The 12,548-nt window shown below is 38.3% G+C and overlaps 1 protein-coding gene across 1 annotated transcript in view; it reads right to left on the minus strand.

Moving 5' to 3' along the window:
- Nucleotides 1–1,483: 1,483 nt before the first annotated feature.
- Nucleotides 1,484–12,548, minus strand: part of LOC145775112 (ryanodine receptor 2-like) — an 82,683-nt gene continuing 71,618 nt past the window's right edge. The window contains exons 97-114 of the mRNA XM_082586321.1: nucleotides 11,890–12,015; nucleotides 11,300–11,429; nucleotides 11,130–11,218; nucleotides 10,482–10,542; nucleotides 10,299–10,405; nucleotides 9,673–9,823; nucleotides 9,411–9,499; nucleotides 8,765–8,951; nucleotides 8,271–8,498; nucleotides 7,744–7,830; nucleotides 7,217–7,420; nucleotides 6,841–7,014; nucleotides 6,342–6,466; nucleotides 5,760–5,967; nucleotides 5,087–5,218; nucleotides 4,134–4,290; nucleotides 3,251–3,416; nucleotides 1,484–2,938 (exon numbers count right to left, since the gene is read on the minus strand). Of these exons, the coding sequence (XP_082442447.1) occupies nucleotides 2,788–2,938; nucleotides 3,251–3,416; nucleotides 4,134–4,290; nucleotides 5,087–5,218; nucleotides 5,760–5,967; nucleotides 6,342–6,466; nucleotides 6,841–7,014; nucleotides 7,217–7,420; nucleotides 7,744–7,830; nucleotides 8,271–8,498; nucleotides 8,765–8,951; nucleotides 9,411–9,499; nucleotides 9,673–9,823; nucleotides 10,299–10,405; nucleotides 10,482–10,542; nucleotides 11,130–11,218; nucleotides 11,300–11,429; nucleotides 11,890–12,015 (2,572 nt within the window). The 3' untranslated portion in view covers nucleotides 1,484–2,787. The remainder of the gene's footprint in view (nucleotides 2,939–3,250; nucleotides 3,417–4,133; nucleotides 4,291–5,086; nucleotides 5,219–5,759; nucleotides 5,968–6,341; nucleotides 6,467–6,840; nucleotides 7,015–7,216; nucleotides 7,421–7,743; nucleotides 7,831–8,270; nucleotides 8,499–8,764; nucleotides 8,952–9,410; nucleotides 9,500–9,672; nucleotides 9,824–10,298; nucleotides 10,406–10,481; nucleotides 10,543–11,129; nucleotides 11,219–11,299; nucleotides 11,430–11,889; nucleotides 12,016–12,548) is intronic.

The raw sequence follows: 12,548 nt of genomic DNA on the forward strand, positions 1-12,548 counted from the left end.
GATCAGCGACGGCAGATTTTGAGTTTAATCAAAGAACATTGACCATTTGATCAAACTGGGAACAAAGGCAACTAACTTACCTTCTCGTCCCCGCACGTAGACCACCAACCTAGGAACTAGACATGATTCAACTGCCACTATAAAATCATTATTTGATAAGACTGGGTGGAAATGCTGGAATGTCTTCTGAGAAGTGCAAAGTAGAAGACAAACTTGAAGAAGCATCAGACAAGTAAAAAGAAGTTTCAAGGTTGTGATGTCACGATGCTTTCAACTTATTTACATTCTTGAGAATGTAAAAATACAAAGCATAGCCTACCTGGTTTGTTTTAAAGAATACTTCGGAGTGTAAAAAATTCAAGTAAAATAGCAGGCTAAATAGGCCTAAGTAAATTAAAACAGCAAACCTGGCCTAAACATCTTGGTGAAATTGCCATGCCAAAACCTAATGGTCAGGTCTCCATGGTGCTGATAATTTCACCATAGGCTTATTGCAAAACATTTCCTTGACTTAGTGCGCTGTTCCGTAACCTAGCCTACATTCCTTTAATCAACAGAGGGGTTATGTAAATGCAGAGGTGGGCATCCACTACTTTAAAAGTAGCGCGCTACCGGCCACCCAGGCTGAAGTAGCGCTCGCTGCCGTGGCGTCGAAATGACCTTAAAAACAAATGATATTCGTTCATACTTCCATTTCAATGTCGTTATAAAAAACACGTTCTTGGTCAAATTTACAGTTACTTATCTTTCAAAAACTCAAGCTTTTCAATATGGGAGTAGCTGATTCCTGTCCGCTTTGACTTCAGCACGTCTTTTTCAACAGAGAAAAGTCTCTCCACCGCAGCACTAGAAGGAATGGGGATGTTGTATTTTATAAAGAGACTTTATAAAGCGGCACTAGGAAAATTCAAGGACTTGCTTCTGTCTGAAAAAGGCCTCCACAATTGACTTTTCTTTCCGCACCGACGTTTCATGCGATGGCACCAACGCACCTAACAATTCATCATCGGAGATGTGACTGGTGTTGGTGTCACTCTTGCCGGTATCAACGCGGCTTGATGTCTCCTGCAGTAGTCCAATGATTTCTGCTTTGATTTTTTCACGCATCTTTTCCATAAAAAATCCCCAAAAATGAATCTTTTTTTTCACTTTAAATTGGCAAGTAGCGGGAGTGAGATTGAAAGAAATGTAGCGCCTTTTCGCTACCGCTACACAAAAAAATAGCGCGCTACTGCAGACGATACTCCAAGAAAAAATGTAGCGGCGCTACCTCTACCAAAAAAAGTCGCGGCGCTACAAAAGTAGCGCGCTACTACCCACCTCTGTATAAATGGTAGGGTTCTCAACAGCAACAGAATAATCCCCAAAACACGGGAATAAGAGGTAAACTAAATGTAAAACTGTAAAAAAAAATTGATTCAGCGTTGACATGACTGGTTCATGATTCTCTGGCTTATTTGAAACTGCACTCATGCAATTAATATTTTGTAACAATCCATGTTCAAAAGCAAAATGCGATCGCAAGAATACAACGATTCATTATCAAAAAGTAATTTTCCTAAACCATTTAGGCCTACTCCACCAATTGTTAGAGTGTTTTACAGCGAATATCTCATGATTAAGTCTTCTACAGAGTAGGCCACAGTAAACTAAATACATCAGTAAAGGCACTGTTTTTTCAATGGCATCTTTAAAATACATTTGTAAAGACAACAATTTGTAAATCAATCCTGTATGAAATTTACAGAACAAAACAGTTAAAGTTGCTCTATAAAGCATCGTATTTAAGCAGAAAACATTTATAGGGGAGACCGGGGATAGTTCGGACGTGGGGATACCTCGGATAAGGTAGTTGACGTCACAGTAGAGTATTGTTAAATCACGTTTACCAAAGCTTTGTGGCTCCATTACAAATCAAGATAAAGTTTGCAAGTATGTCTAGTTTTCTTAGAAAGTTGAGGCCGAAAAAGTAATTTTATCAGTGATATCAAGATTTCAAAATTGTACGTGTAAGGTCATAATTCCGTTGCAGTTAACCAAAACAAACTTTTTATTGATTTAGGTTGTAGTTAAAAAGCAATACTCAGATAAGCAAGTGATGATTTTGGCCAGCAGTCAATCAGGTAGCCATATTTTCTTCATTTACCTGTAGTCACGTGGTCGGGGATACTTCGGACACAACGGCTGAAGTATCCCCGTGGAAAAAATCAAACTTAAACAAAATCTTATTTTCAGATCTTTTGAATAATTTATTGGATTTTAAAGACATATTGGTTCGGACATATAAAAGAAAAACAAATATTCTGTATTAACTGTCAAATCAACTCAAAAGGTGTGCATAAAATTGCTGTCCGAGATGACCCCAGGCATGTCCGAAGTTACCCCGGTACTGGGGTAACTTCGGACATTTGAGGACAGTAGAAATTATGCTTTTTATAAGCATTTCCGGTTTGCTGAAACAAACGATACTCCTACCCTTTTTTGGCAAAGCTTTACGGTTTACAACAAAATAACAATTACGCACTTGCTGTGTAATTTAAAAAAAATATGGGCTGTTTTCAAAAAATCGTCCGAGCTATCCCCGGTCTCCCCTAAACTAATTCAGAATACTTTTTCATACACAATTGAATAATTTCAGTATAGTAGCCTGATTGCGTAGAGTATTTTAAATCTGTAACCTGTCGAGTTTACTGAAACAGATATCACCTAAAAGTGTCGCCTTGTCTCTCTCCACACGGCTTGAGTTACAAACAAACAACAACAAGACTCTACCAATCACCGACTATATCAGCTTGCCAGTTCATTCTCGTATTGTTTCCTGAAGCAATCCCCTGCTGGAAAAAACTCCCAACACCGTTCTTGATATTGCTGCCAAACATAAGTCTCTTGTCCCGTGTATTCGGTCTCATCCTTGTTGATGAGATGCATCAGGAAGAACCTATGGACGCATGTGGAATGTTTAGTTTAATTTCAGGTCTAGCAGCCAGCCGTGAGTCAAAGTATTCAAATAGAAAGTACCGTCCTACCAACAATATGAAACAAAATTTGAAATTAATTGGTGTTAATGTCAGCTAAGCTACACAAATACAAGCTTTTCTTGATGATGGCAGGAAACTGTTTCAGTACAAAATCCGTCCTTTTTACATTGATTCAACTATGCTGGGTCGTTTAATCAACGTATCTTAAACAACGAATTATTCAACGATGTTAAAGAGGTAAAAATAACGCATTTTACAAGCTGGCAACCCACATGTAGTTTGCAAGGTTGTGCTCTTCCATGGTGTGTGTTTCGAAACCGTGAGGAACTTGATCGAAATAATCAATGCCAATCGTGCAGATGAAGCACTTTGTGTCCATGTCCTCTTTCACCTGTTCTTGTTGATCACGAAGCTCTCCGAATGCATCGATGATCAAACCTATGATGGTAATGAAATGTCTGATGCTTTTTCAGACACTTCGTCAAAATTGTAGAGTCTAAGATTTTGTTTCACACAAACCTTTAATGTTGTTACTTTATTGAACAAAATTGTAATTTTGTTTTGTCAATTTGACCTGTAAATGTGTCATTTTCAAACAAAAATACAGTATATGCAAACATTTACAATTCCTCTAGTATCATCACACTAGCAAGGAATTGTGCTGATAAATACAATAAAAAATAAAAACACAGTAGCCCACTTATAAAACACCAAACACAATAGAACAAAATAGAGAAGTTCATAAGGGAGATTACAGTTGATCGATCTGACGAATAAGCTCGTGTAGTGTCATTGCTGGTGTAGAAATGTAATAAGCTGGTAAATAAGAAATAAGTAAATAAGCTGGTGATCGATAAGCTACTGCAGACAACTTTCAGTGCACACAAACGCTTAATCAAAATCTACAACAGCTGGCATAAGCCTCGCCTTATCTTTACCCGTAACAACGATTAAGCGAGGTTTCATCGATACAAGTATCCAAAATATAACGTAGCTCTTTTTAAGGACTGAATGGTTAACCCAGTGCGACAAATCTATAAACGTGAATGCATATCTATATTTCCGCCCAGTAATTACTTTGTGTCATCATTTGACGCAAAATATATGAAAGGATCCTTTGTTATACAAATTCCTACTAATGCAGTGGTATATTACCTTGAATAATTGCAAGCAAAATGACAACAACAAAGAAAAAGAAGGAGATGTCAAATGCGATGCGATAGAATTCGTAGTCGTCTCCAGAGGGATCGTCTAGTTCATCACCAATGCCTCCCCCGGCACGAACGCCGGCGTACAGGTGGAACTGGAAGCACTGAATAGAAAAAATTTCTCAACGCAGCCGCTCTACATTATTGTTAACATTAAAAAATGAGCTCCGAAAGGGAACAAACTCTTGAATTAAGGTTTGCGATGTTTTTGAAGAACAAAATTGCAGACAGATGTAGTTTCGACACTCTAAATCGCATTAGTGCAGTCGTCGTCGCGTATGAGCAGGCCTTTCCAGACTAGATTGGGGGGCATGAAAATAGTGCAGTGATACAGCAAATAGTAACTAAGCAGTAAGCACCGAACTCACTCAATAAAGGGGAATTCACTATACCAGGCCAATTGCAAAAGGCTGAAGCACAAAGGAAACACAGGCCTTATTGGGTGTGTTCGGTGCCTAGTCGCTATATCACTGCACTAAGTCAACTAGAAGATTTGTGACGTTTTGTCAAAACTAAATAAATTCACTTTGAATACAAAACTTCTTAAAAATTGAGAAATCTTCTTTGGAAACTCTGCTTATCACTGCTTCTTCTTCTGTTACCTTAGTAGCAACAACGAAAACACCAGCGGCATGGTCGAGTGGTAAGAGCCCTGGTAAGACAGGCGAAAGAACACTGGTTCAACACCGCTCAGAGCATGCGACAGTGTCTTTGGCAGAACACTTAAAAGCGTGTCTGGAGGACACGAAAATTGGCTTCGTTACCTTCCCGGACATCTAATCTAATTCTTCAATCACCGCCGTAAGCTGGATACAACAAAAAAGCAGATGCGATCTTCTAAAATCTAGTCTGCTCTCTTTTCAAGATGAGGCTTCACATTGGTTTTATAACTCTAATTACCGAAAACATATTGTGGCACTTCCAGTCGTCGTCGTCTCCTTCTCCTTTGTTGTAAAACTTCCTGAAGAAATTAAACGCGATCACGGTGTAGAGATAGACCACCACCGTCAGCAAGCCAATCGTGAGTAGCAGCTGCAAAGAAGAAAAAATTTTGCTTTTCAGGCCGAACCCAGTCAGCAAATCAGTGCTTTTATACATTGCTTCAATGTCTGCAGATGTTGAATCAGTGTCAAAACCACTGACTTGTCGGCCGGAGATAAAAGTGATTCTGAATGGTCGATGACGTGTTATGCTCTGAACAGTCGCAGAGTAGTGTCGAGCGCAAAGTCGTAGATTTACTTAGTTTGAACCTTTGCTCCTAACTGTGCTTCCAGCCAGTATATGTACAGTAGTACACTACACTGTATTCTGTTCATAGTCGACATTATAGATGCAATCTCATTCAAAGTTGGTTGATCACTTTTTCAAAGTTTTTAATTGCAGTACACCAAGTGGATAGGCTAGATTCGTTTTAAGCACGAGAATCAATAATTTAATAGAATGAAAAGCACGAACATATCATTGACATAGAAAGAAAACATAACAAGTCAAGTTCTTGTACGTATTCATTTTCTGGAAAACATTGAACATTGTCGTGTTTAGGTGACAATGCACAAAAAATTGACATGTGTACCTGCTTTCCATTGTGCGTCACAGAAGTGAGGATGGTTTTTAAACCTTTAGAACAAACTGCTATGTCCAGGAGATGAAGAGAAAAGAAGAATCTGTTGTACTGCCCCAAGACTGACATAAAGAAGTACCAAAGGAGGTATAAGAAAGACTGGTTGCTGAACATGACTCCCGTTTTCCACAGCATGTACTTCAAGTCAAAACTAGAACACCTGTGACAAACGCTTAAACTTTGAAAAATTGTATTTTGAGTATGTAGCCTAAGTCAGTGTATATTGTTTTTAAAAGCTCAACACACACAAAAGTCGGTTATCCATCTACAAACCATAAGGCTAATGTAACCAGCGGAAGTGGCAGGAAAAAATATTGTGAAAATATGTCTCAAAATGATATCCTGTTATACCAACTAAGAATTGATGTGAAATTGTTGTGTTACAGTATTACGAATAGCCTTTTCGCAGAAATTCTGGGACACATTTCTTCATCTGGGGTGGTAAAAGGATGGATCATGGGTCCCAGAGACCCAAGCGACGACTGCAAACAAATGATTTTTGGAAAAAGTGTTGGTTAGTATTTTGGTTTTTACATTTGAGTGAAGATGCTTTCTTCCTTTTTCTCTTCTTCAAATAGAAAGCTTGTACTCGATTTGTCGATTCCCAACAATTCCTGCATCTTCTCTTGCCCGAATTGAGAACCAAACTTGTCCACAACCTAAAACAATAATAATTATGATGTCACAGCACAAAACACTGGTAAAATCCAGTAAATACAAGTAGCGCCTCGATTGCAAGTTTGCATCACCGCTTTCAGGATGTCAGCAACTTTATATTTATGTGGTATATCACTAAAGTAAAACACAGCTTATTCAAAGCACACCAATAAGCACAGACGAACAATGCTGTTTGACGGTTATTGGATCAGAAATTCATTGATGTGTTTACTCGTTAAAGATCGTAATTTTCAAACATACATAGCATGAAAGAATTATTTAGCTTTAGTTCTTTGAATTTAGCGATATTTCCAGATGTCATGCAATGTAAGTCCCAGAGTTCTACAGTTTGTTAAGTTCTTAAAACAGAACAAACCTTTTTCTTTATAAACTTATCCCAGTAATTCGAAGGAAAAGATGGGCACGAAATGACGAGGCGATCCCATTGGCCGGCAAAGTCGTCGTCATTGGGCTCGTTGCTGACGTACAAACCATCAAATTCCAACTTTCGGGCGATTTCTTTTTCTCGTTTAAAGATCACCAGAGGTACCTGAATGAAAATAGCTTTCCTATAGCTTACCGAACTCGTTAGGAGAAAAGGCGCATATAAAAGAATTAAGCATCCAACATGTTGTGATAACTACAGTATTTTATGCTTGTCACATACATAGGCTGTAAAACATTTATCCTCCATCACCTTCTGATTAAAAAATGAGCGAATTGCAAGTTATGTTTAACGTTGTAGACATTACCTTTAATCTGTAGTAGGAAATCAGCATGGAGAGACTTAATATGCAATGAAGTATCGCCAGAGCCATGAGGATTAGTTCCAAGTATCCATCTGAGGTTTCCTTCAAAGAAATGAACTCAAGTTGCCCATCCACGTCATCAGTGGTGACTTCATCGCTCGAGCCAGTTGCATCATCAATTTTCAATTCAGAAGAAAGATAATTCCACTGAAAATGTAATTGTCGTAAGATTATTGAACACAACAGCAAAACGCGGAAAAAACACTGTTTTGTCAACAACAGTGGGTGACAAACGAAAAGATGCGTAATTTTACTTTTCATGGAGTGCAAGCATTTGACATTGTTTTGCATTAAACAAACTGAATAAGCCGCAACACAATAGGCTTTTTCACAAAAACATGACTTTAATTTTTGAAGAGGTTTAAGTTATTTCACAACACTTTCTGACGGTTGAGTGATGTGGTGGGCTACATTTCACTGCGGTAATTTCAGCAATAACATGATTGTTAATTAATTAAAGAAACACTTGCCTCATAGAAAAGCAGAATGATGTTGATAAGAAAAGTGACCCCAAGTGAGATGATTTTGAAACGGTAGAAATTCCTTGCGAACCATCCCTTTGAAACAGTAAACACAAATTTGTCGTTGTTTTACCTTGGAAATATCGAAGTAAGGAACACCATATGATCAAGCACGACTAACTTAAATATAGCAAGTGGAGAGTTTTGGGCTTCAATCGAACCTTCAACGTTGATTGATTAGCTTCCAGTTAAAAAGAAAGTGAAGGTTTGTTTGTTTCAAAATGCACATGACAATTCAAGGCGCAAGAGGAATCACGTTGAGAATAAAAAGAGATTTAGTCAATGATCAAAAAGACCAGGGTTCGATAACCCACGTGTCGATTATTTTTTTAGGGCACTGAAATACTGTTGAACAAAGTGATTCGTTTATGAACATTAAATGCCTTTCTAGCTGGATTTCGAACCTTATAGTATGAAAAACATATCACGAAATATCATAGAATCAGTTTCATGCTTTCTGAAGGTCACGCACTCACCATGATGCCGTTGTTCATGTTGCGCACTTTGTCAAGGAAGACAGCAAATTTGTCTTCGACCTTTACCTCGGTCGTGTATCGTTTTGGTCTGCCGCACAGGCGCATGCAATGTAACCATGGCGACGACATGTCAGCACCACATTCACCGGAGCTCATGTCAAAGGACATGCTTCGTATATTAGCCAGGGAGCTTGATGGAGTGATGCTTGGTGAACGGTCTGCAAGCGACTGAATAGAAAATACATAATTTAAAGCAATGAAAAATAAATGTTCTCGATATCTGCTTTAGATAAATAGAATCTTGAAAAAAGGTAAGAACTAGATGGGATTTTTTTTAAATAATAAATAAAAAGCAAAATGATTCCACTTCAAAAAAACCTTTTGATGATTCCTCAAACGGTAAAACATAGCCTACAGTTAAGGTTATTTGTAAAGTAGGTTAATGACTATATATTTGCTTTACAGTACTTCATGTAAAACTGCATTATTCTTACGGTTCCAGCCAAAGTGTGGCTTCGTTTTGTCGGGGGCTTCTTTTTTCCGGCAGGTGGCGCTGAATATCCAGTCTCGATATCCGAGGCGATCATACTGAAAGTGTTGGCGGCTTCTTCAACTGTGAAGTCACCAAATCCCGCGTCTTTCTTTTTCAGGGCAACAGCCTTGATCAAGTCTTTTCCCTTCCTGTAAAAGACATGAGCATGCAATTATTTCTTAATGTAACTGCTGATGATGATGTTTTAATTGGCTGCCCGAAATATTTTTATAGTAGGCCTATTTGACCGTATTGTGTGTGTGTACTGCAGGGATATGGTAAACTGTAAGATTATTAGTAATGCTTGTAAATTGAACATGACACAGGTTTTGCAAAAATGTGCAGCCAAGCAAAAGGAAGTGTTAATGAACTTGCACGTTACACTGACATGCTTTTTATTTGAAAATTTTCATTAGAAAATTTGCTTGGTTGCACGTTCGCATTTGTGGCCATTCTGACAAAAAAGTTCTAATATTCTGCGTGATGAAAATTTTAAATGGCATGGATTGCTGACATGTAAAATAAAAGGTTAAGAGTTGAATAAAGTTTTCACAATGAATTACAAACTTGGTTAATTTGAACGTGTCCAGTGAAAATAATTTCCTTACTTGATATCAACTCCAAACACGTTCGATATGAAGTCATCCGTATCACCTGAAACTGCGCCACCTCGTGCTCGACCTTTGACACTTTCTTGCTTCGTTGCCTAAAGGACAAAGGTTTAAAATTAAATTTATAGTACATATTCGACACAATAACCTCTTTTCACCATTTTGTATTGCATATTTGGGTGCAACCCGAGCACTGAAAAGTAGAGTAGTTTTGAGTTGTGGTAAGTATTAGCTTAAAAGTAGCCCAAAGAAGACAAGCGGAATGGCTTGCACTCACCGCTCCAGGCTCGATGGTGTCCTCCATAGAAGGATCCGGCATGGCTTCAAGTACTTGCACGAATGTTGTGTTCTTTGCAGCCAGCACAAGACGATTTGAAAAAAATAACCAAGACAATGCATTTCCAATGAGTCTGACAGGGAAAGAAATAAAACGATCAAATTTATAATTGAAGTATTTGTTTGTTGGCTACTATAGACGTGTGTCCTGTTCTGTTCATCACAGCCAGACTGGCCCCGTGTGGTAACCTCCATACGTACAATGATGTCACCAACACAAATTACAATTGATTTACTTAAAAATTGAATTTCTTTGCGGCTTTCATCTTTTGTCGGCATAATTATGTTTTGTTATTTACATGCAGCACAAATTAATGAACACTTCGAAACACATGAAGACGTCAGTTGCATTTGAGCTGCGAAAAGTTAAAGACGGCTAGGTAGGCCTATGCACTGAGTATGCATAACAAGTTCAGTCTTTAATAAAAACATATTAAATTTCACATAACCTGGCAATAGGCCAGAGTAGTAAAAACATGTTGGAATTCCACATATTTTACGAAATTTAAGTTATACTGTACAGGTCTAATTCAACCAACGAGGACTCACCTTGCAGAGGCAAGCGCGAGTTTGAATAAGTTTGACTGTATCGCAATAATGAACCAAAAGCAACTGACTATTAGCTCAAGCCATGACATTCCTCGCAGCTTCTTGCCCTGAAAATGGTGGCAAGATACGTTTCAATCAAGAAAACGGTATAATGTTAAAAATTTCAGTTGAAAAAGATTTTACCATTTTCGTGATGTTCTTGTATCGAAAATTCGAAAACAATTTTCCGACCACATCTTCATCACTGCAATAAAATCAAAAGTATGATTTAATGTTTCATTTCTCTTCAAAACCACTTATTCATATACCGGTGTCAAATCACAATTGGTTTGGAAGGCCAAGATCGTCAGCATCTGTGTCATAATCACCATCAGCATCTTTTTTTTATCTATCATGTTCCGTTATTGGAAGTACAATATGCCATTGAGGCATACCAGTCATTGATAGAGGAAAAACACCATTTTTTGTCATTGCAATACAATAGAAAATACAACATAAGTTAAAACGTTTCTCAGCAGCCGATTGTAGCAAGAATTGACAGCGATAGACAGCACCGTGTTTTGTCTTACCAACTGCCTGGGATGTGATCATTAACCATTCAAAACAGTGGTTTTCAACCAGGGGGTTGCGAGAAAATCCAGTGTATCGTTTTCAATTATTTTTTGCCAGAACATTAAAAACCGTGTTTTTTTTGCAATCCACCTGATGTTATTCTAATACTCTATTCTATTGTTTAAGCTTTCAGACGTTGCAAAGGCTTATAGGAAAGCATGCGATATTTCACCCAGGTCTTGCGCGTTGCTTGTGCGTTGCTGATTAAAAAAAACTCACTCTATTAACAATTCTTCAATCTCTTCTTCCCCAACTCCTCCCGAACTCGATCCAAATCCCGCTTCACTGATCTCAGCTGCAAGTTGCATCTATCGTAGAAAAACATGGCGGTAAAAGAGAGACGCATCACAAGAAGAAACACGGAACACATTGTGGATTCACAAGTTTACTTCAAAAATTGTGTCTTCACAGAAGTTAACAAACTCCTCCATTCTTCCTTTGTCTCCCTCCTCGTTGATGACATCGAAGAAGAATTGTCGTTTCGACTCTTGAACTTGCGGCTTTGTCCATTGCTCCAGACTGGAAGGAACATACCACCAATGCTCATCACAGCAATGTAAAGCACAACTTTAAATGAAGGAGGTTGTTTAACCACATTGTATCACTCCGAGTGAAAAGGAAAATATGGTTTTCGGCATCATGTTCAATATCGATATGGAAGTTTACATTGATCACCTTTTCCATTTACATCGTAACAATGTCTGGAATCTTGTATAAAAAAATCAAAAAAAATCAGAAGTCAGAAAAATGTCCAGATAAATTATTTTTTATAGCTATAAAAAAAAATTTCCCATAAACGTCATGGATGAAGCATAACACTGTCCTGTTGGTTGTGATTGTAATCATACTGAGGACTAGACTGAGTGACCGCCATTGCTCAAGGCAGAGCCCCTCGACTCTTGGAGTAGCGAAAAAGATAAAGGTTAATACAAAAAAGACAAACCAAACAAGTCAGCATTGGCGTAAATGTTTGGGTTACCTTGAAGGCCGAATATTGAAATAGACGCGCTCTATCCGCTTTGCCGCTCCGATGATTTCGATTCTCCCGAGATTCGGTTTAAAATATTCCAACATTGCTTCTGCCATCTCAAGGAACTGCTTTAACCTGACAAAAGTATACTCTCAAATATAATATTAACATTTCAAAGTCAAGAATGGCTGGGTGTTGGATATTCATATTATTGTAATAACGACTGAGATCGTGTGGCGGGGCTGTATTGTGTATTTTTTTTTGTCGTATCCAGGCTTGGTTGAAGATTCACCCGGTGGTTGAAGATTTAGATCAAGTGGACGGGAAGGCAAGGAAGCCAATCTTCGTGACCACCTTCAGGCATGCTTTTAAGTGTCCTGCCAAAAACACAGCCGCATGCTCTTGAGCGGTGTCGAACCGGCGCCCTTTCGATTGCCGTTCCAGGTCTCTCACCACTCGGCTATGCAGCCGACTATTGTGTATTAATAAGAGGTTAATTAAGAGCAACGAACTCACTACTCGTAAAACCGACAAACAAAAGATTCAACGTCTGCAGGCGTTGAATCATGGCTGCAATCAATGAAAAAATTTGGAATCAATAAAAAAATGGCTGATTCTGCTGTCTGGGTATAGATTCACTATCGCTTATCTGGTGCAATTGGTATAAA

The sequence above is a fragment of the Aplidium turbinatum genome, chromosome 1, assembly GCF_918807975.1.
Source record: "Aplidium turbinatum chromosome 1, kaAplTurb1.1, whole genome shotgun sequence".
NCBI classification, from domain to species: Eukaryota; Metazoa; Chordata; class Ascidiacea; order Aplousobranchia; family Polyclinidae; genus Aplidium; species Aplidium turbinatum.